Source organism: Somniosus microcephalus, chromosome 3 (genome assembly GCF_052327205.1).
Source record: "Somniosus microcephalus isolate GS21.2 chromosome 3, FLI_Smic_1.0, whole genome shotgun sequence".
NCBI classification, from domain to species: domain Eukaryota; kingdom Metazoa; phylum Chordata; class Chondrichthyes; order Squaliformes; family Somniosidae; genus Somniosus; species Somniosus microcephalus.
In genome coordinates, this window is record NC_140989.1 from 158,295,594 (window position 1) to 158,319,734 (window position 24,141).

General features: G+C 47.2%; 1 protein-coding gene across 1 annotated transcript in view; it reads right to left on the reverse strand.

The window, feature by feature from the left end:
• The window catches only part of LOC147121496 (ras and Rab interactor 2-like), a 231,038-nt gene that overhangs the window by 82,912 nt on the left and 123,985 nt on the right, over positions 1-24,141 (reverse strand). Inside the window, exon 4 of the mRNA XM_085981786.1 lies at positions 1,340-1,434. Coding sequence (XP_085837912.1) covers positions 1,340-1,434 — 95 coding nt within the window. The remainder of the gene's footprint in view (positions 1-1,339; positions 1,435-24,141) is intronic.

Below are 24,141 nucleotides of genomic sequence, written 5' to 3' on the forward strand. Positions count from 1 at the left end.
ACTAAGGGAATTAAGGGATATGGGGATAATGTGGGAAGGCAGAGTTGAGGTAAAAGATCAGCCATGATCTTGTTGAATGGCGGTGTAGGCTCGAAAGGCCAAATGGCCTACTCCTGCTCCTATTTCTTATGTTCTTATTGCCATTTAGACTGAAAAATAATGGTCTTAGTGGCCTGACAGCAGCATGATTAAAGGATGCATTCTCTGATTTCATTTAAATAACATGTGAAAATGTATTTGCTGATTGGGACAATAAATGTGGAGCATCATTTTGTGAAAGCGATTGATCCATTCCTGGGCTTCTTGTAGGTGGGAATTGTAAATATATCACGAATCATTCAGTCATCTGTTCGAACTCCTCTAATTATTTCACCTATACATCTTTGGATGAGTTCATTCTATTGTGATTATTTGATCACTCAAATTGACGAATGTTTGATTCATTTTGAATGCAGCAAATTACCATTTAATTTGTCATTTTAAAATCAAATTGAACTTCGATTTTCATTGTCACCGATTGTTGCCGTTGGTGAGATGAGAAGACATTTTTGATTATGTAGCGAGTTATGATGATCTGGAATGCACTGCCTGAAAGGGTGATGGAAGCAGATTCAATAATAATTTTTTAAAAGGGAATTAGATAAATACTTGAAGGGAAAAAATTGCTGGGCTATGAGGAAAGGGCAGGGGAGTGGGACTAGTTGGATAGTTCTTTCAAAGAGCAGGGACAGGCACAATAGGCTGAATGGCCTCCCTCTGTGCTGTATCATTCTATGAACAAGCCTTAAATTGAATGTGAGGGTTGAGAAACCAGGAAGGAGCGAGGCAACACAATGGAAACGTACTTTTCATTATGAAGACGCATGTACCAATTGAACATTCCAACAGCACAATGAAACAATCTAACTCTTACAATTGACAAGTCCCAAAGTAAATATTCTGGTCAGAGATATTGATGCATGCAATATTGATTACTGAATTGAATAACGTAAAACAAATTTTTATATGAAATCCATTGCCATTTGCTTCCCCCCCGCCCTCCCCATACACCCCCACACAAAGTGAGCAAGATCTGACCAACTTGAACAGTGTGCAGCCCAAGGAAAACAAACATAAAATTCTAACCGTGTAATAAGCCCTATAAAAGGAATGCCAGCAAGGTAAGGCAGCAGGGGACCCATCTGACAGAATCTCTGAATTTGTGGCCCACAATTCCACATAGATTTAAGAGTCGGGATACGTTGCATGCAGAAAGAAAATGAGGTAGTGTGGAGGGTGGGGGCTGGTGGCAGGAAATCATGCAGGAAAAGATGTGCTATTAAAAAATGTGAAAACTTACCGTAGCCACTGGCCATATTGAGCATCTTCATCTGTATCAGGAATAGAATGAACCATCTTCAGTTCTCCAATCTCTAAGGCAAGTGTGTCAATCAGCTGTGATGAGCAGACAAGAGTCTATAGTTAGACAGCGGAAAAGGTGCAGCGCTAAGAACTAGGTTAACCAACATCAACAACTTGTATTTATATAGCGCCTTTAACGCAGTAAAATGTCCCAAGGTGCTTCACAGGAGCGTTATCAAACAAAATTTGACACTGAGCCACAACTGCTCAAGGAGGTAGGTTTTTAAGGAGCGTCTTAAAGGAGGAAAGAGAGATAGAGGCGTGGAGAGGTTTAGGGGGGGAATTCCAGAGCTTAGGGCCTTGGGAGCCGAAGGCACGGCCGCCAGTGGTGGAGTGATTAAAATCGGGGATGCTCAAAAGGTCAGAATTGGAGGAGCGCAGATATCTCGGGGGGGGGGGGGGGGGTTTGTGGGGCTGGAGGAGGTTACAGAGATAGGGAGGGGCGAGGCCATGGAGAGATTTGAAAACAAGGATGAGAATTTTAAAATCGAGGCTGGCTTAACCAGGTTAACCAGTCTGCAGAAACTAAGAATGCAAAGTATTTAGGACAGGATTTCCCCTGTACTTCTGTAAAACATTAGTACTCCCATTAAAAGCAGATACTTTGGAATGCACATGATATTTATGTCAAACTTAAAATGATAGATACACGCATCTCGCACACATTTTGAATAACGCTGAACTATGGGAAAAATCAGAGACTGAATAGAAAATGAGCATTACAGTTATTACTTTGTATTTGCTTACAAACTTCACCTGTAAAACTGCAATGCAGTGAGCTTCTAAGTTGTGTGGAAGATAGAATATTTAAATAATCATCCATTAAAAACTGAATTTTGTGGTATTTCATATTATAATAAGAACATTCAGTAAGCTCATTTAAGACATTCCCTTTTTTTAAATTCATTCCTGGAATGTGGGCGTCGCTGGCATGGCCAGCATTTATTGCCCATCCTTAATTGCCCTTGAGAAGGTGGGGATGAGCTGCATTCTTAAACCGCTGCAGTCCCTGTGGTGAAGGTACTCCCACAGTGCTGTTAGGGAGGGAGTTCCAGGATTTTGACCCAGCAACTATGAAGGATCGGCGATAAACTTCCAAGTCAGGATGGTGTGTGACTTGGAGGGGAACTTGGAGGTGGTGGTGTTCCCATGCGCCTGCTGCCCTTGTCCTTCTAGGTGGTAGAGGTCGCGGGTTTGGGAGGTGCTGTCGAAGAAGCATAAGAACATAAGAAATAGGAGCAGGAGTAGGCCAATCGGTCCCTCGAGCCTGCTCCGCCATTTAATAAGATCATGGCTGATCTGATCCTAACCGCCAATCTACTATCACAGAACCATCTCCTGAATCTAACAGAATTAGACACACGAAATAGGAGCAGGATCAGGCTATACGGCCCCTGGGCCCGCTCCGCTACCCACAGGGCCATGTCCAATCCGAACCTAGAGTCATGTCCAAATTCCTGCCCGCTCCCCGTAACCCTTAATTCCCTTTACTTCTAGGAAACTGTCTATTTCTGTTTTAAATTTATGTAATGATGTAGCTTCTACAGCTTTTTGGGGCAGCATATTCCATGGACCTACCACCCTCTGAGTGAAGTAGTTCCTCCTCATCTCAGTTTTGAAAGAGCAGCCCCTTATTCTAAGACTATGCCCCCTAGTTCTAGTTTCACCCATCATCGGGAACATCCTCCCCGCATCCACCCGATCCAACCCCTTCACAATCTTATATGTTTCAATAAGATCGCCTCTCATTCTTCTGAACTCCAATGAGTAGAGTCCCAATCTACTCAACCTCTCCTCATATGTCCATCCCCTCATCCCCGGGATTAACCGAGTGAACCTTCTTTGTACTGACTCGAGAGCAAATATGTCTTTTCTTAAGTATGGACACCAAAACTGTATGCAGTATTCCAGGTGCAGTCTCACCAATACCTTGTACAACTGAAGCAATACATCTCTATTTTTATATTCTATCCCCCTAGCAATGAAAGCCAACATTCCATTGGCCTTCTTAATCACTTGCTGCACCTGCATACTAACCTTTTGAGTTTCGTGCACCAGGACCCCCAGATCCCTTTGTACTTCAGTACTTTCCAGTTTCTTGCCATTAAGATAATAGCTTGCTCTACGATTTTTCCTGCCAAAGTGCATAACCTCACACTTTCCAGTATTGTATTCCATCTGCCAAATCTCTGCCCACTTACTTAGCCTGTCTATGTCCCCTTGCAGGTTTTTTATGTCCTCCTCACTCACTACTTTCCCTCCCACCTTAGTATCATCTGCAAACTTTGATATGTTACACTCGGTCCCCTCCTCCAAATCGTTAATATAGATTGTAAAGAGTTGGGGACCCAGCACCGACCCCTGCGGAACACCATTAGTTACTGATTGCCATTCTGAGAATGAACCATTTATCCCAACTCTCTGCCTTCTGTTAGATAGCCAATCCTCTATCCATGCCAGAATATTACCCCCAATCCCGTGATTTTTTATCTTAAGCAATAATCTTTTGTGTGGCACCTTGTCAAATGCCTTTTGGAAGTCTAAATACACTACGTCCACTGGTTCCCCTTTATCCACCCTATATGTTACTTCCTCAAAGAACTCCAGCAAATTTGTCAAACATGACTTCCCCTTCATAAAACCATGCTGACTTTGTCCTATTAAATGATGATTATCCAAATGTCCTGTTACTGTCTCCTTAATAATGGACTCCAAAATTTTACCTACCACAGATGTTAGGCTAACCGGTCTATAGTTTCCAGCCTTCTGTCTACTGCCCTTTTTAAATAAGGGTGTTACATTAGCAGTTTTCCAGTCTGCCGGGACCTTTGCTGAGTCCAGGGAGTTTTGGAAAATTATTACCAATCCCTACCGCCACTTCCCTCAAGACCCTAGGATGTAAGCCATCAGGTCCAGGTGATTTATCCGCCTTGAGTCCCATTATTTTACCGAGTACCACTTCCTTAGTGATTTTGATCGTGTTTAGCTCCTCCCCCCCTATAGCCCCCTGTTTGTCCAGTGTTGGGATATTCTTAGTGTCTTCTACTGTAAAGACTGATACAAAATATTCATTCAGTGTTTTTGCCATCTCCATATTTCCCACCATTAATTTCCCGGTCTCATCCTCTAAGGGACCAACATTTACTTTAGCCACCCTTTTTCCTCTTATATAACTATAAAAACTCTTACTATCTTTTTAAATATTTTTTGCTAATTTACTTTCATAATCTATCTTCCCTTTCTTAATCAATCTTTTTGTTATTTTTTGCTGTCTTTTAAAATTTTCCCAATCCTCTATCCTCCCACTAGATTTGGCTACCTTATATGCCCTTGTTTTTAGTCGAATACTATCCTTAATTTCTTTACTTAGCCACGGATGGCTGTCTTTTCTTTTACACCCTTTTCTTCTCAGTGGAATATTTTTTTTTTGGAAGTTGTAAAATAACTCCTTAAATGTACACCACTGATCAAAGCCTTGGTGAGTTGCTGCAGTGCATTTTGTAGATGGTACACACTGCAGCCACGGTGGTGGAGGGAGTGAATGTTTAAGGTGGTGGATGGGGTGCCAATCACGCGGGCTGCTTTGTCCTGGTTGGTGTCGAGCTTCTTGAGTGTTGTTGGAGCTGCACTCATCCAGGCAAGTGGGGAGTATTCCATCACACTCCTGACCTGTGCCTTGTAGATGGTGGAAAGGCTTTGGGGAGTCAGGAGGTGAGACACTCTCCACAGAATACCCAGCCTCTGATCTGCTATTGTAGCCACAGTATTTATGTGGCTGGTCCAGTTAAGTTTCTGGTTAATGGTGACACCCAGGATGTTGATGTTGGGGGATTCAGCAATGGTAATGCAGTTGAATGTCAAGGTGTGGTGGTTAGACGCTCTCTTGTTGGAGACAGTCATTGCCTGGCACTTGTGTGGCGCAAATGTTACTTGCCACTTATCAGCCCAAGACTGAATGTCGTCCAGGTCTTGCTGCATGCGGGCATAGACTGCTTCATTATCTGAGGAGTTGCGAATGGAACTGAACACTGTACAATTATCAGCGAACATCCCCACTTCTGACCTTATGATGGAGGGAAGGTCATTGATGAAGCAGTTGAAGATGGCTGGGCCTATGACAGTGCCCTGAGAAACTCCTGCAGCGATGTGCTCGTGCTGAGATGACTGTCCTCCAACAACCACAACCATCTTCCTTTGTGCTAGGTATGTCTCCAGCCAGTGGAGAATCTTTCCCCTGATTCCCATTGACTTCAATTTTACTAGCTCCTTGATGCCACACTCGATCAAATGCTGCCTTGATGTCAAGGGCAGTCACTCTCACCTCATCTCTGGAATTCAGGGCCTAGAAATTGGGTATAGCCCCGCTTGGGGCGTTAGAATTGGTGCTGCGCAAATTTTATAGCCAGACGCAACTTATCGCCACCTCGCGCGATATTGGGTTGCAGCACCCCTAAAGGTGATTGAGGCGCGAGTTCAGGCATTACACGGGGCTCCTAAGGCGCTAACATTCCAGCGCAACCCAATATCGGGGCGGGCGGGCGCAGCGCAGGTGCTCTCAATTACCGATGACCACGAGACTTCCAGGCGCCGGCCAGCTCTTAAAGGGGTGGGTCAGGCAGCTCCAGCATCCACACTCTGCGCCTTGTAGGCCTGAAAATCGGAGCAGGCCCTTCTCTGGCGCAAAAAACTTGGAGCAGATGGAGAGGGTGAGGCAGAGAGCAGAGTGCTTCACCAATGAGGCTCTGGAGGAATTGGTGGCTGCAGTGGGGCTCCGGCGAGATGTACTCTACCCCGACAATGGCAGGAGGCCTAATCATAAGGACTACCGACGAGCTTGGAGGGATGTTTCTCAGAGGGTCAACTCCAGCAGCATGGCGACCAGGAGCCCTGTGCAGTGCAGGAAGAAATTCAACGACCTCACTCGGGTCGTGAGGGTGTGGTGTTTATGCAAACTTCTGCATCCCTCCATTTGCACCTGACTTTATGGCTACAGGGTGCGCTATGCCCCAATGGCCATCTGTCAGCAAGCACCCATGGCCCTTTCTGGGCACACACATGCACATTTGACTCAGGGTATCATGTAAGGGCTCTTCCACCATGGGGGGCATGAGATGATAACTCAGGACATCATGTAAGGGCTCTTCCACCATGGGGGGGGCATGAGATGATAACTCAGGGCATCATGTAACATCACTTCCCGTCCTTTCCCCTGCAGGCCAAGCTGGCGAGTAACCGTAAGGACCAGCTTCGCACCGGAGGAGGTTGTCCTCACCTGCAGACTCTGATGGATCTCAAGGAGAGAGTCCACCAGATTGTTGGAGGACGTCTGAGTGGTCCTGTCACCACTGCAGCTGCCGACCCCATTGTCCACAGCAATGGTAAGGTTCTCAACTATTACAGCTGTCTCCTTCCACTTGTTTCCCCCGCCAGCATGCTTTCTCACTGTGGACCCATGTCATAGTATTGCCGCATTCTTGCATCCCTTGCTGCCAAGCTGTCCTTTCGCTAAAGCCACTCTTCAACCTCCCTGCTTTCAGATGCTGCATCACCAGCTCGGGAGCCGGCCCCTCAAGCTGCCAGTGCCAGTGCCTCCGGAGGCGACGACCAGGAGGAAGCCGGACCATCCGTGCCAGCCTCAGGGGAGCCAACGCATCTGGAGACTGGGGATAGTAGTTCCCTGGAGGGGAGGCGGGGGGGCTCTGGTGAGGAGCCAGTTGCAGGAACCAGCGGCCTGCAGCAACACGAGGGGGGTAGGGAAGCTCGGGGGCCGTCTCCCCGGAGGGCGAGGCAGGCCACGATGACTGCTGCACAGAGTGTATAGGAGGTGCGTAGCCTTGCCGATATGAGTGCCCAGGCCCGGCTCAGGCAGTGGGGAGGATGCCCGAGTCGATCGACACACTGGCAAAGAGTGTGCTGGACTTTGGGGCAGCAATGGAAAGGACTGTCCAGGGCTTCGGGGCAGCAATGGAAAGGTCTGTCCAGGGCTTGTCCGAGGCAGTGGAAAGGTCTGTCCCGGCCTTGTCCGAAGCAGTGGAAAGGACTGTTCCGGCCTTGTCCAAAGCAGTGGGAAGGACTGTTCCGGCCTTGTCCGAAGCAGTGGGAAGGACTGTCCAGGGCTTCTCCGAAGCACTGGCACCTGCCACGCAGGTCCTCACTGCTGCCACGCAGTCACTTGCTGGCCTCGTCCACACACAAATTGAGGCCACGCGAACACTCACTGCTGCCACCCTAGCTGCATCAGGCAGGATCACCCCAGGCCCTTGCAGCACCACAGCAGGCCATGAATCTGTGCAGCAGTCGATTGTGGCGGATGATCCGGTGCGGCCCCGTGAGAGTGCCAGTGTGTCGGCCGACCATGGTGCAGGTGTCCTCTCTCGGCATGTGAGTATTCCTGATGCCACCGCTGGAACGTCAGCAGTGCAGCTGCCACCACCTGCACGGCAGACTGCTTCCAGCCATGCCCAGTTGGAGCAGCCAGCTTGCGGGCCCTCCAAGCCCAGAGGTCATCCAGGGCGTCCCTCAGGGGCTTCAGCGCTTCCAGACACTCAGCAGGCGTCCCCCAGCCTTGACGCAGCCACTGGGGTCCAATTACGGAGGAGCTGCAGGGAGGGAAGGGGCCAACCTCATAAGAGAAGTCGGTCTCCATCAAGGGGTCAACAGTAGAGGGAGGTGCTAAGACGTCTCTTTTTTCGAATTCAAGGCCGTCCACACCTGCTGTGTTTGTTTGTTATGTTTTGGTTAGTCTCGCCGGTTTGCCAGACAGTTATCTGTTAGTTTGTTAGTTATGCTTTCTGTTGCCATTACGTTGTCATGCTGGAAGGAAGCACTTTTTTGAAAATAAAGAAAAAGTTTTATTTACAATGAAGCTGTAGACTATTTACAATCATGGTGGCCTTCATAGGCTTACTGCGAACCGAAGGGCGCTGTTCCAATCACAGCCAGCATTCCGTCAGAGGGGCCTAGAACCGAGTCCTTATGAGCCTCTGACGAACGTCCCTTCCAGTTTCTGGAGCCCTCCCATGTTCTTCCTCCTCCTCCTGATCCTCCTCGTCTGCATGCTCCTCCTCTGCTGGACCTTGAGGGTCAGCTGGCATTGGCTGGGTGCGTTGAATGGCCAGGTTGTGGAGCATGCAGCAGACAACGACGATGAGCGCCACATGCTCCGGCGAGTACTGTAGGGCGCCTCCCGAATGGTCGAGACAACGGAAACACTGCTTCAGCACACCAATTGTGCTCCACAATGTTTCTGGTTGCCTGATGGCTGTTGTTGTAATGCTCTTCTGCCGGGGTGCTGGGCAAACGGAGCTGGGTCATGAGCCATGGGCAAAGAGGATAGCCCTTGTCGCCAAGAAGCCAGCCTCGTGGGTGAGCCGGGGCCTCAAAAAGGTCAGCCACTGAGGTCTGCCGCGGGATGAAGGCGTCGTGGCTGCTACCAGGGAATTGTGCGTTGACCGCCATGATCATCTGTCGGTGATCACAGACCAGCTGCACATTGAGGGAGTGGAACCCCTTGCGGTTGCGGAACTCCTCAGGATTCTGTAATGGCGCCCGCAAAGCCACGTGTGTGCAATCAATGGCCCCCTGCACCATGGGGAAGTCCGCAATAGCCATGAAGCCCTGCGCGCGCTCCCCCTGCTTCTCCAGGGTCACAGGAAAGGTGATTAATTCACGCCTCCTTCTATAGAGGGCAGCTGTCACTTGCCAGATGCAGCAATGCACCGCAAATTGTGAAATATTTGATATGTCCCCAGTTGCTGCCTGAAACGAGCCGCTGGCGAAAAAGTTGAGGGCAACAGTGACTTTGACGGCCACCGACAGAGAGGTCCTGCACCGTAGCCACGGCTGCAGATCCTCAGCAAGCAGGTGGCACAGCTCAGTCACAACATCCTTACCAAATCTGAGCCTTTGCAGACACTGCTCCTCCGACATGGTAAGGTATGAGAGCTGCTGCCTGAAAACCCTGGCAGCGTATGGTCGGATTTGGCGACGTCCATTGCCCCTCCTCCTTCTGGCCAATCCCGGCCCTCTCTCCCTCCGTCTCTGTGCCCTTGCCAGTTGTTCAGCCAGGATGACGTTCCCCTCCAAAGCTGCTCCCATTATTATGTCAGACAAGTAAGACGCAGTAATCTCTCACGATCAAACTGTTCTGGACAGGGCTGAAGGTCTCAAGGCTCCGCTGGCTCAGTGAGAAGAACGCTCTGCAACTGAAGGTCTGCAACTCTCTCCAGCAGCGAGCAGGATGGCCAGCCCAAATGGCTGCCGCTTTTATACTAGTGCTGTCCCCTTTAAAGAGCGCCCCCCGAGTCCGAGAAGGACCTGGTAACGTTCCATCCAACTGTCACTAATAGTGCCAGGCGGAACGTAGGGGGGCGCCACTGAATTTCCCGTCCGGGGCGCCAAAAAGGCCTTGCACAATGAAATGACGTCATGATCTGCCTGCGCCCGCGAGCGGGTGCAAAGAGTTAGCACCGGCGCTAAAAGGTTACTCAATATGGCAGGAAGCGCTGGGTTCACTGCGCCCGCCCGAAAATTGGGTAACGCCCCAAATCGCGGGCTCTTTAGGCGCTAATCGCTGGCGCAACCAACCGAATTTCTCCCCCCAGCTCTTTTGTCCATGTTTGGACCAAGGCTGTAATGTGGTCTGGAGCCGAGTGGTCCTGGCGGAATCCAAACTGAGCATCGGTGAGCAGGTTATTGGTGAGTAAGTGCTGCTTGATAGCACTGTTGATGACACCTTCCATCACTTTGTTGCTGATTGAGAGTAGACTGATGGGGTGGAAATTGGCTGGATTGAATTTGACCTGTTTTTTGTGGACAGGACATTCCTGGGCAGTTTTCCACATTGTCAGGTAGATGCCAATGTTGTAGCTGTACTGGAACAGGTTGGTTAGTTCTGAAGCGCAAGCGTTCAATACGATATTGTCGGGGCCCATAGCCTTTGCTGTATCCAGTGCATGAGTATTACTACAGGTTTTGGTAAAAAGGACCAGGAGTACAAACAGCAGCAAAGCCTTTCCTCTCTTCAGGTGCAATTTTCCTCAGCTGGCAAAAAATGAACTGACCACTGTGATTGCAAATCTACCTCTACCCCAAAAACAGTAACTGTTAGAAGATTTGGCATATCTCTGATCACCCATTGAGAAAGAGTCTACCATTTTCCTATTATGGCATCTAACCAGCTCTTCAATTATTCCAGTGTTATTACCTCCACTACCTTCCCCAGAAGTGCATTCTATGCCTTGATCACTCTGGGTGAAGATGAACCCCCTGACACAGTTCTAAATTTGCCCCGTGTCCCCTTGTCCTACTGTTACAACTTAAATTGAAGTAGTCTCCTGAACTGACCTTACTTTCCCATTTATTATCTTTTATATCTCAGTGAGCTCTCCTCTTGTCACCTCCTTTCCAAGCAGAAAAGCCCAAGTCTGTCCAGTTTTCCTCATAACTTACTTTGACACTAGGGATCAGCCTTGTGGCTCTCCTCTGCAATGCCTACTAGACTTGAATGTTTCCTCATGCCTTGATTAAAACTGGATACAATACTCAAGTTGCATTCTAACTCAGTGTACGGTACTGTTTTAACACAGTTTATCTGACCAGGTGTCTACTGTTTTGACTACATAGTTCAGCTGCTTTTTGCATTGCTGATTGTTGCTCTGTACTTACTTATGTTTAGTGACTTTGGTTGCCACCAGCTCACAAAGGAATGTACACACATTTACAATACATGTACCAAACTGAAGCTGCATTTACACGATGACTGCAGTGTCGGTGCTTTCTGCAGGAAGCCACACTCCACTTCACTCCAGAGTCAAGTCAGACCCCCAACTCCAGATTTACACTTCAACTTTAGCACTGGTGCAGAGCAAAACTGCTTTGTACCAATGCTATAGTTGTGCAAGTATCAAGATATAGGAGCAGGAGTAGGCCATTCAGCTGCTCAAGCCTGCTCCGCCATTCAATGAGATCATGGCTGATCTGCGACCTAACTCCAGTCTCTTATGTGGGACTTTATCAATGCCTTCTGGAAGTCCATATAAATAACATCCATAGACATTCCCCTGTCCATTACTTCAGTCACCTCTTCAAAAAATTCAATCAGGTTTGTCAGGCATGACCTACCTTTCACAAATCCATGCTGGCTTTCTCTGATCAACTGAAAATTTTCGAGGTGTTCAGTCACCCCATCCTTAATTATAGATGCTAGCAATTTCCCGACAACAGATGTTAGGTTAACTGGTCTATAATTCCCTGGTTTCCTTCTCTCACCATTTTTAAATAGCGGACTGACAGCAATTTTCCAAAATAAATGAATGGTTCCTGAATCTAGAGAACTTTGGAATATTATAGTTAGAGCATCTGCAATATACTCACCTACTTCCTTTAAAACCCTGGGATGGAAACCATCTGGTCCTGGGGACTTGTCACTCTTTCGTGTCATTATTTTCTTCATTACTGTTATTTTACTTACATTAATTTTATTGAGTCCCTGTCCCTGATTTAATTTCCTTGGGATTTCTGGCATGCTATCCTCTTCCTCTACTGAGAATACTGACACAAAGTAATTATTCAACATGTCTGCCATTTCCTTATCATCGACAATATCACCACTTTCAGTTTTTAAGGGTCCAACATTGCTCCTGACTACCCTCTTTTTCCTAATATAATTGTAAAAAAAGTGTTGATTTTAATATCCCTTGCAAGTTTCCTTTCATACTCCCTTTTTGTAGCTCTTACTATCTGTTTTGTGAGCTTTTGCTGTTCTTTGTATCTTTCCCATTCGCCAGGATCTGTGCTATTTTTAGCATTCTTGTATGCCCTGTCCTTTAGTTTGATGCTGCCCCTCACCTCTTTAGTCGTCCAAGGCTGTTTTTTTTGGCAAGTAGATCTCTTTCCCCTCAGGGGTATAAACTGGTTCTGTATCACCTTAAATTATTTTTTGAACACCTTCCACTGATCTTCTGTCATTTTACCCATTAATGGATTTGCCCAGTTTACTGTGGACAGTCTCTGTCTCATCCCTTTGAAGTTGGCCATACCAGAATCTAGAATCTTAGTAGCTGTATTGTAATTTTTCCTTTTAAATGCTACATTGAACTCGATCATGCTATGATCGCGATTGGATAAATGTTCATGCGCAGTTAGGCTGGTAACTAAATTTGGCTCATTACTCATTACTAAATCTAATATAGCTTGCCCCCTTGTTGCCTCTAGGACATATTGTTGTAGAAAACTATCCCAGGCACATTCAACAAATTCACTACCTTTCTGACAGGTGCTAGTCTGCTTATCTCAATCGATATGAAAGTTAAAATCCCCCATTAAAACCACTCTGCCTTTCCTACATGCTTGTCTATTCTCTGCATTTATACAATCTAGCACTTCACAGCTGCTACCGGGGGCCTATACACAACTCCCACTACGGTCTTAAATCCTTTCCTATTTCTTAATTTTACCCATAAAGTCTCCACTGCCTCATTATATCCACTCTTATCATTATGATTTCATCCTTAATCACTAAGGCGACTCCTCCCCCTCTGCCATTTTCCCTATCTTTCCTGTAGACCTTATAACCTGGTACATTTAGTTCCCAGTCCTGACCGTCTTGCAGCCATGTCTCAGGAATGGCTGCCATGGGATACCCTCCAATTTGAATTTGTGCCTGCAGTTCATTCAATTTATTCCTTATATTCCGTGCGTTTGTATAAAGAACGCTTATTTGGGCCACACACCTTAGCCTGTCCTTCAGCTCTAATGTTTTACTCACATGTTTCTTATTTCTCTCACCTGGTTTAATCACTTTACATCTTTTAGTTTTCCCTCTACACGTACTGCCTAAAGCACAATTTCTGACTGTTACTCTACTCTCTTCCCTTGCATTTGTTTTTAAATTATTATTTTTACTACAATTTCCACCTGAGCACACCCCCCCCCCCAATTTACTAGTTTAAAGCTTTTTGTTTAAAAAAAAATTATTTTTGTGACATCCTAAAGACTGGAATTATGTCTGCATTCGCCCAGAGAGATTATTTTGTAGTAGCACCCTATTCATTTCGTCATTGTTTGTGAGATGTTGCAGCACAGAATGATTGCCACATTTGCTTAGGTAACTTATGTCACTGTACCCCCAAAAAAGTGTTTTGAAACATTTCAATCAGTTGATAAGGCACCATCCAAATGCAAGCACTTTTTTTGTATTTTTACGACTGGTACCGGCATCAGCTGCAAAAAAAAATGGAGATTACCATATATTGGCTCGGATTTTGAGTTGGGCGTAACAGTGAGGCTAACAGCACTCACTGTTATGTAAATCTGGACCTCCTCCACCAGAACCTCCAGTGCCACATCTGAGAACCTGTGAGCCCTCTCCCTCAGTCCTTGAGCCATCCTGAAACATTCCATTGTGATTCAGCCAGCGCACTCCACACCTTCAGTGGAAGTGGGTGTGTGGAGACTGCATACACCGCTCCACGAAAATTGCTTCTGATCAGCGCTTGAGTGCTAAACCTGCAGGTGTCTATTTTAGCACCTCCAGGCAAGTTTGAATCATGGCAATCATAAATTAGCCTCAAAACTGCAGGCTAAAACCAGGCCTTCAAGTAGGCGTGTCTAATTAGCACAGCACCCACTTAGTGCTTGTTTCCACCCTTTCACCAAAATAACCCCCCGCGCGTCTCAGTGAGGATTCTTCAATCTGATTGGTTGAAGAGCCTCGCTCTTGCTTGCTCTATTCACACACACCACAGATCCCCTGTAGTGGGCGCTGCACTGGATCAGACCCCGGATTAGAACAAGTCTCTGCTCAAAAGCTCGCAAAAACTTTGTGGGTAGCTGTCAGCGAGGTGAACGTCGAGCGCCATTGACCACAAAATCTGGGCCATTGAAGTTAGACATCGGTACATTAGTTCCATCCATCACCTAATGTCACTAAAATGGGTGTGCCTCAAAGTTCTGCACAGAGTGGTCTTAAACGGAGTGTATCTAAACAGAGTGTTAAAGTTGGGAATTTGGAGAGAGTGTGAATTCGGAGCAGAGGTGGAAGGAGGTTTTTGCTTCCAATACTTGTAGTGGTTGGTGTTACAGGTAAATATTTAATTTAATCTACCTATAACTTAAACTAGATCAAGTAATTAGTTAAAAAACTAAACTATCGGCTAAGTTAATTAAATACAAGTTAATAAGGGAACCCCAGGTGCAGTGCTGGAGGAGGCTCGGTTTTTGCCCTTATCCAACAGGTATGAGGTTCTTGCTCCCTGTGTGGTTGAGGTCAAATTCTGCAGGGTGTATGATCAAACTGACCATGGCACTGTGGTACAGGAGGCCATTCAAGTGGGGAGAGTGAAAAGGAATGTTGTAGTGGTGGGGGACAGTATAGTTAGGGGGATAGATACTGTTCTCTGCAGCTCCGGCTGGGAGTTTCGAAGGCTGTGTTAACAGAGAGTAGGGATAAATGGGTCATTTTCAGATTGGCAGGCTGTTACTAGTTGGGTGCCACAGGGATCAGTGCTTGGGCCTCAGCTATTCACAATCTATATTAATGACTTAGATGAAGGGACCGAATGCAATGTATCCAACTTTGCTGACGATACAAAGTTAGGTGGGAAAGTAAGCTGTGAGAACATAAGAAATAGGAGCAGGAGTTGGCCATTCGGCCCTTCGAGCCTGTTCCGCCATTCAATGAGATCATGGGTGATCTTCTGCCTCAACTCCATTCACCGGCCCTATCGCCATATCCCTTGATGCCCTTACTAGTCAAAAATCTATCGACTTCTGTTTTGAATATACCCAATGACTGAGCCTCCACAGCCCTCTGGGGTAGAAAATTCCAAAGATTCACCACCCTCTGTGTGAAGAAATTTCTTCTCATCTCAGTCCTGAATGGCCTACCCTTTATCCTGAGGCTGTGGCCCCTGGTTCTAAACTCCCCAGCCAAAGGAAACAGTCTCCCAGCATCCACCCTATCAAACCCTGTAATAATTTTGTATGCTTCAATGAGATCCCCTCTCATTTTTCTGAATTCAAGAGAATACAGGCCTAGTTTACTCAATCTCTTCTCATACGACAGTCCCGCCATCTCAAGAATGAATCTCATGAACCTTCATTGCACTCCCTCTATGGCAAGTATATCCTTCCTTAGGTAAGGAGACCAGGAGGGAGGTTGCCCTGCACATGTCGGCCAGAAGTGTGGTCCCCAGAACTCCCACCCAGTGCTGGAAGAAATTCAACGACCTCACTCGGGTGGTCAGGGTGAGTACATGCTTCAAAAACCTCTACATGCCACCACTCTGTGCACACACTGTATAAACCACCACATCCCCAACACTCACCCACCAACTAAAAGTGACATCCGCGTCTCATGGCTTGCATACATTAACAGCTGTTCAATTATGGTAGGCACATCTGCCAAACACATAGCTTCACACTCACTCACACGCTTTCCTTTTTCTTGCAGGCCAAGCTTGCTCACAACAGGAGGGAGCAGGTATGAACGGGAGGTGGTGAGGCGGACCTGCACCCCCTTACAGACCTGGAGGAGTGAGTGGGCCATGTCATTGGGACCCAGGTCATGGATGCTGTGGCCATTGGAGAGGTCGACCCCCTTGGGGACAAAAACGGTATGTTCATCACCTCTCCTTCTTCTCTCATACCACTTGCCCCGCACACCACAAGCCTTTCCCACTTTCCATCTAAGTATACTGTCTCCATTCCTTGCTCCTGTCCTGCCCCCCTCCCCTGGCCTTAACCCCACTCTTGTGCCTTTATGCTTTCAGATAATCAGGCCGCATCTGACCAGCCTGTCCCTCAGCCTCCGGAGTCAGTGGTAGCAACTCAGGAGAGGAGGAGGAAGAACAAGCCAGGGCCTCACTGCCTGTGTCTCCCGAAGGCGCTAGGTCTGATAATGGGGCGATGCGGTCACTGGAGGGGAGCCTAGTAGAAGGGTCTGATGTGGGTGAAGCCCCGGGACCCAGCGGGCTGCAGCAACGCCACGGGGAAAGGGACGCTCGGGGGCCATCTCCCCAGAGGGTGAGTTCGCGCGCGAGATCTGCTGCACAGGACTCAGATGAGGACCTCGATGTGGAGGCGATGACCAGACGGGCGATGGGCATGCACACCGAGCTCATGGGTGCAATGGCAAGGGTACCAGAGAGCATGGATGCACTGGCTAGGAGCTTGGAGGAGTCCGCCACCAGCATTGCACTCATCTCTGCGCACACCATCGAGCCCATCCTTGGCAGTTTGCTAAGGATGGTTGACTCACAGAGAGACTGTGGGGACCTAGACCTCATGCCACGTGTCATGGGTGAGGTGACAGCAGCTATTGCAGCACAGGCCGAAGCAACGCATCGGCTTAATGCTGTAATGGAGTCAGTGGTTGCTGGCATCCAATCTCAGACTGGTTTCATGCAGTCTCAGATTGATGCCACGCAAGCGCTGACTGCTGCCATTGTCGCTGGGTCGCCCACAGACCACCAGGGATCTCATGGTGCCACAGCAGGCCAGCGATCTGTGCTTGAGCAGATTGCTCCGGATGCTGAGGTTCTGCCCCTGGGGGAGTGGCAGTGTGTCGGAAGGCGCTGTCCTCTCTCAGGATGACAGCATTCCTGCTCCCACCACTGCCACTCTGCCATTAAACTAGTCGCAGCCTGTAACCCAGCCAGCCCAGACTGCTGCCGCCCATGCTGAGCTGGTGCAGTCTGCAGCTGGGCCTTCCAGGCCCAGAGCTGGTCGAGGGCGTCCTACAAGACCATCTGCAGTCTCTGGCTCCCAGACTCAGCAGCCTTCCACCAGCCTTGCTGCAGCCACTGGGGCCACATTACAGAGGAGCAGTAGGGTTGGGAGGGGGGAACTCCAAAGGGGAGGGAAATCATTGAAGAAGAGGGAGTAACGAATACTTTATTAGCAAATGGGGGTAGTGTGTGTTAATAAATTGATGTGTTTGTGAATATATTGTTGTTTTTCTTTATGATTAGCTGTGTTTCATGAGAGAGAGTTATGCTCGATAATACATTTTTCATTTGACGTTGCACATTTTGTGATGTTTCTCATATGACCTTTGCCCGGTGATAGGGGCTGCGAGCTGGATGCAACGATGTGGTTGTGCTGCGCAAACGGCATGTAATTTATCAATTACTGGAAGCGGTGTCTAATGAGGCGCTCATGAATGGCCCTTGCAGAAGCAAGATTGAATGCCTCCCTCCTCTGTTGCTGCTGCTCCTCCTCCTCTTCATCCTCAGCCTCCTCCTCCTCTCCCTATTCTTCCTTCTGAGGTGGACCTGCAATCCCTGATGGCAATGGCTGGGCCCTCAGAATGGCCAGGTTGTGCAGCATGCAGCACACAACGATGAAAAGGGAGACTCAATCAGGGGCGTACTGCAGGGCTCCTCCAGAGCGGTCAAGGCAGTGGTGTTTTAGCACCCCGATAGTCTGTTCGATCAGGTTCCTGGTGGTGCTATGGCTGTCATTGTATGCGTGCTGAGAAGTGTTGGCGACTGGAAAATCCTTGTCTCTGAGCAGCCAGCCGCGAGCTGGTTGTGGTGGGTGGAACAGTGCTGTTCGCAGGATGAATGCATCATGGCTGCTGCCAGGATAGCGGGCATTGACGGCGAGGATGAGCTGTTTGTGGTCGCACACCAACTGAACGTTCAGAGAGTGGTATCCTTTGCAGTTACGGTACACCTCTGCATTGTGATGAGGTGCCCGCAATGCCATGTGGGTGCATTCAATGGCACCTTGAACCATGGGGGAGCCCACTATCCTCGCAAAGCCACATGAGCGTTCATCCTGTTTCTCTCTGGTCATGCTGAATGAGATATACTCCCTTCTCCTTCTGTAGAGAACGTCTGTTACCTCCCGGATGCAGCAATGGACGGCGAACTGCGAAATGTTTACAATATCCCCTGTTGAAGCCTGGAAGGAGCCGCTGGCATAGAAATTGAGAGCGACTGTGACCTTAACTGTCACTGAGAGAGATGTCCTGGTCCTGAGCGGAGGCTGGAGGTCTGGCTGCAGGAGGTGGCAGAGCCCTGTGACCACCTCCTTGCTGAAGCGAAGACTTCTAAGGCACTGCTCCTCTGAGAGATGAATGTAGGAGAAGTGCTCCCGGAATACCCTGGGAGGGTAAGGCCTCCTGTTGCGAGGTCTGTCGGCCCTCCTCCTACCTCTGGCCATATTTGGCAATCTCTGTCTCTGCAGCTGCTGCCTCCAACATAGTTGACGGAGGGCAAGGTGGAGTGCCAGTACAGCCCCCATAAATGAGAGAAAAGAGCACGTGGAACTGTTCAGAGCAATACAAGTGAAGAAACTGTTCGAGCAGCAACAAAGCAAACATGGAGAAAATGTGAACGCAGCCAAAACGCCATCTGACAAGCCAACAATGAATCTGACCTCTCAATGACCCAGTAGCTGATCCCTTTAAATAGCGCCTGGGGAGCGGCAATCCCAGGTATCAACGCCTGCTATTTCTGTCGTGTTCAGCGCCAGGCGGTATGTAAGGAGGAGCGACTGAATTTTGCATCCAGGACACTACGGTCTGAGCGGCGCTAGAGGGCCAGGCGCTAAGTGTTAGCACTGACGCTAAATGCCGACTGTATTTCGCGGGCGGTGTTGCAATTGCCGCACCCGAGCGATAAACTCTAGCACCCTGTTAGTGCCCTGCCCGGGCGCTAACAGGAGGCACTAAGATACCGAATTCTTAGCCCCAGGTCTCCTTATCTGACAAAGGATATACTTGTCTTAGAGGTGGTGCAACAATGGTTCACTAGATTGATTCCTGGGATGAGAGGGTTGTCCTATGATGAGAGATTGTGTAGAATGGGCCTATACTCTCTGCAGTTCAGAACAATAAGAAGTGATCTCATTGAAACATACAAGATTCTGAGGGGGATTGACAGGGTAGATGCTGAGAGGTTGTTTTCCCTGAATGAAGAGTCTAGAACTAGGGGACATCGTCTCAGGATAAGGGGTCGGCCATTTAAGACTGAGATGAGGAGGAATTTCTTCACTCATTGTGAATCTTTGGAATTCTCCACCCCAAAGGACTGAGGATGCTGAATCGTTGAGTATATTCAAGGCTGAGATAGATAGAATTTTCGACTATAGCAGAGTCAAGGGATATGGAGATCGGGCGGGAAAGTGGAGTTGAGGTCGAAGATCAGCCATGATCTTATTGAATGGCGGAGCAGGCTCGAGGAGCCATATGGCCTATTCCTGCTCCTATTTCTTATGTTCTAGTGGATCATCCTACTGCTGTTACTCAAAGACTTCAATCCTACTTGCATCACACATTTCTGAAAGTCATCAGGGAGAAATCAGTTCACCACCAGTGACCTCAGTAAATTCCACCACTCATTTTTACAGAAAAATATTTTTAACATAACTTTTGCAACTCTAAATTAAAACACAATTACTAGGTAAATTAAAACACAATATTAGGTAAGAGTAGAACTACTTTGTTTGACCCAAACCACATATGCACAGCAAAGGATAAATCTGCCCTTTTCCTAATGAAATCCATCAACATTGGGGAAATATTAGGAGTGAGATTTTATGTTCACAAGATCACAAACCCGTTTAAACATACGGAGATAACTTTATTTTTAAAAATGAGGTACTTTAAAATAGGTCATTATTTTTAAACCCAGAGCGAGTGAGTAAGTCTCACTATAAATAAAAAATTCTCAACAGGCCTGGCTTCTGTGACCTAGTGCAAACTAGCCAAGTAGTACTCCTACAATCATTACAGAGATAGATTTTAAAGTAGCTGCATGCTATCCCACTGAAAGTTCCTTTGCGGCAAAATGAAAACAAAGTCAGATGTTCCAACTTGCATCAACTAGGCTACCCACAGACTTCCTAAAACACAAAACTGCAGTGACCACAAAACTACATTCCACAGAATTTAGGTACTGAAAACGAGTTCTTATTGAACATAAGTACTCCATTATCTTTGTTTATATTCTGTATAAAAGAACAGAGTTACCAAATGCAATTTGCACTATATGGTGTTTTTGCCCACAACAGAGGATAAATCTGCCCTTTTCTTATTGAGATCCAGTTAACAGACGTCTCAATTTCTGATAAGCATATAAAGAAACATAGAAACATAGAAGATAGGAGCAGGAGTAGGCCATTCGGCCCCTCGAGCCTGCCCTGCCATTTAATGAAATCATGGCTGATCATCCAAATTCAGTACCCTGTCCCTGCTTTCTCCCCATATCCCTTTAGCCTTAAGAAATATATCTAATCCTTCTTGAATATATTTAATGAATTAGCCTCTAAGAGGGTTTGAGTACAGGAACAAGGATGTCTTGCTGTAGTTGTACAGGGCCTTGGTGAGACCACACCTTGAGTATTGTGTGCAGTTTTGGTTACCTTATCTGAGGAAGGATGTTCTGGCCATGGAGGGAGTGCAGAGAAGATTTACCAGACTGATACCTGGGATGGCAGGAATGACTATGAGGAGAGATTGGGTTGATTGGGCTTATACTCGCTGGAGTTTAGAAGAATGAGAGGGGATCTCATTGAAACTTATAAAATTTTAACAGGACTAGACAGACTAGATGCAGGAAGGATGTTCCCGATGGTGGGGGAGTCCAGAACCAGGGGTCACAGTCTAAAGATAAGGGGTAAGTCATTTAGGACAGAGATGAGGAGGAATTTCTTCACCCAGAGAGTGGTGAACCTGTGGAATTCTCTACCACAGAAGGCAGTGGAGGCCAATTCATTAAATATATTCAAGAAGGAGTTAGATATATTTCTTAAGGCTAAAGGGATCAAGGGATATGGGGAGAAGGCAGGGACAGGGTACTGAGTTTGGATGATCAGCTAGGATCTCTTTGAATGGCGGAGCAGGCTCGAGGGGCCGAACGGCCTACTCCTGCTCCTATCTTCTATGTTTCTATGTAATCCTCTCGCTACGAAGGCCAACATACCATTTGCCTTCTTAACCGCCTGCTGCACCTGCATGCTTACCTTCAGCGACTGGTGCACAAGGACTCCCAGGTCTCGTTGCACTTCGCCTTCTTCCAATCTATTGCCGTTCAGATAATAATCTGCCTTCCTGTTTTTGCCTCCAAAGTGGATAACCTCGCATTTATCTACATTATACTGCATCTGCCATGCATCTGCCCAATCACCCAACCTGTCCAAATCATACTGGAGTTTCTCGGCATCCTCCTCACAGCACACACACCCACCTAGCTTTGTGTCGTCTGCAAACTTGGAGATATTACATCTAGTTCCCCCATCTAGATCATTAATATATATTGTAAATAGCTGGGGTCCTAGCACCGATCCCTGCGGTACCCCACTAGTCACTGCTTGCCACTCGGAAAAAGACCTGTTTATTCCAACTCTTTGCTTCATGTCTGCCAACCAGTTCTCTATGCAAGTCAGTACCTTGCCCCCAATCCCATGTGCTTTAACTTTACACGCTAATGTCTTATGTGGGACCTTATCGAAAGCCTTCTGAAAGTCCAAATACACCACATCCACTGGTTCTCACTTCTCTATTCTACCAGTTACATCCTCAAACCATTCCAGTAGATTAGTCAAGCACGATTTACCTTTTGTAAATCCATGTTGACTTTGTCCAATCCTGTCACTGTTTTCCAAGTGCTCTGCTATTACATCTTTTATAATGGATTCTAGCATTTCCCCACTACCGATGTCAGGCTTACCGGTCTATAATTCCCCGTTTTCTTTCTACCACCTTTTTTGAACAGTGGGATAACATTAGCTACCCTCCAATCCATGGCAACTGTTCCAGAGTCTATAGAATTTTGGAAGATGACCAGCAATGCATCTACTATTTCTAGGGCCACTTCCTTAAGTACCCTAAGATGTCATTATCAGGCCCTGGGGATTTATCGGCCTTCAATCCCATCAATTTCCCTAACACCATTTCCCTACAAATACTGATTTCATTCAGTTCCTCCCTCTCATTAGACCCTATGTTCCCCGACATCTCTGGGAGGTTATTTGTGTCCTCCTTTGTGAAGACAGAACCAAAGTATATATTTAATTGGTCAGCCATTTCTTTGTTCCTCATTATAAATTCCCCTGATTCTGACTGCAAGGGACCCACGCTTGACTTCACCAATCTTTTTCTCTTCACATATCTATAGAAGCTTTTACAGTCAGTTTTTATGTTCCCTGCAAGCTTACTCTTATACTCTATTTTCCCCCTCTTAATTAATCCCTTTGTCCTCCTTTGCTGAATCCCAAACTGCTCCCAATCCTCAGGTTTGCTGCTTTTTCTGGCCAATTTGTATGTCCTCTCCTTAGATCTTATGCTATCCCTAATTTCCCTTGTTAGCCACGGTTGAGTCACCTTTTTTGTTTTATTTTTATGCCAAACAGGGATGAACAAATTCTGTAGTTCATCCATGCGATCTTTAAATGTTTGCCATTACCTATCCACCATCAACCCTTTAAGTGACGTTCCCCAATCCATCCTACCCAACACCGCCTCATACCATCGTAGTGTCCTTTATTTAAATTCAGGACCCTAGTCTCAGTCAAATACTTCACTCTCCATCTTAATGAAGAATTCTATCATATTATGATTGCTCCGCCCCAAGGGGCCTCACACAACAAGATTGCTAATTAATCCTTTCTCATTCCATAATACCCAGTCTAAGATTGCCTGGTCTCTACTTGGCTACCCCACCTCCTCTTCCTTTTTGCCTGTCTTTCCTGAATATTGAATACCCCTGGATGTTGAGTTCCCAGCCTTGGTCACCCTGGAGCCATGTTTCCGTAATCCCAATCATATCATATCCGTTTTCATCTATTTGCGCAGCTAATTCATCCACCTTATTACAAATGTTCCTCGCATTAAGACACAAAGCCTTCAGGCTTGTTTTTTTAACACTCTTAGACCTTTTAGAATTATTATTTACTGTGGCCATGTTTGATTTAAACCCTTGATTTCTCTGACTTCCACTTTTGCTTTTCTCCTTCCTGTCTTTTGCTTCTATCCTTGTTTCTCTTTCCTCTGTCTCCCTGCACAGGTTCCCAACCCCCTGCCATTTTAGTTTAAACCCTCCCCAACAGCACTAGCAAACACTCCCCCTAGGACATCGGTCCCGGTCCTGCCCAGGTGCAAACCGTCCTGTTTGTACTGGTCCCACCTCCCCCAGAACGGGTTCCAATGTCCCAGGAATCTGAATTCCTCCCCCTTGCACCATTCCTCTAGCCACGTATTCATCTGAAATATCCTTCTATTTCTACTCTGACTAGCACGTGGCACTGGTAGCAATCCTGAGATTACTACATTTGAGGTCCTATTTTTTAATTTACCTCCTAACTCCCTATATTCAGCTTTTAGGACCTCATCCCGCTTTTTACCTCTATCGTTGGTACCTATATGCACCACGACAACTGGCTGTTCACCCTCCCCCTCCAGAATGCTCTGCAGCCGCTCCGAGACATCCTTGACCCTTGCACCAGGGAGGCAACATACCATCCTGGAGTCTCGTTTGCGGCCGCAGAAATGCCTATCTATTCCCCTTACAATAGAATCCCCTATTACTACAGCTCTCCCACTCCTTTTCCTCCCACCCTGTGCAGAATAACCACCCACGGTGCCAGGAAGTTGGCTGCTGCTGCCTTCCCCCGATAAGCCATCTCCCTCAACTATATCCAAAGCGGTATATCTGTTTGAGAGGGGGATGGCCACAGGGGACCCCTGCAGTACCTGCCTGCGCCTACTACTCTGCCTGGCGGTCACCCATTCCC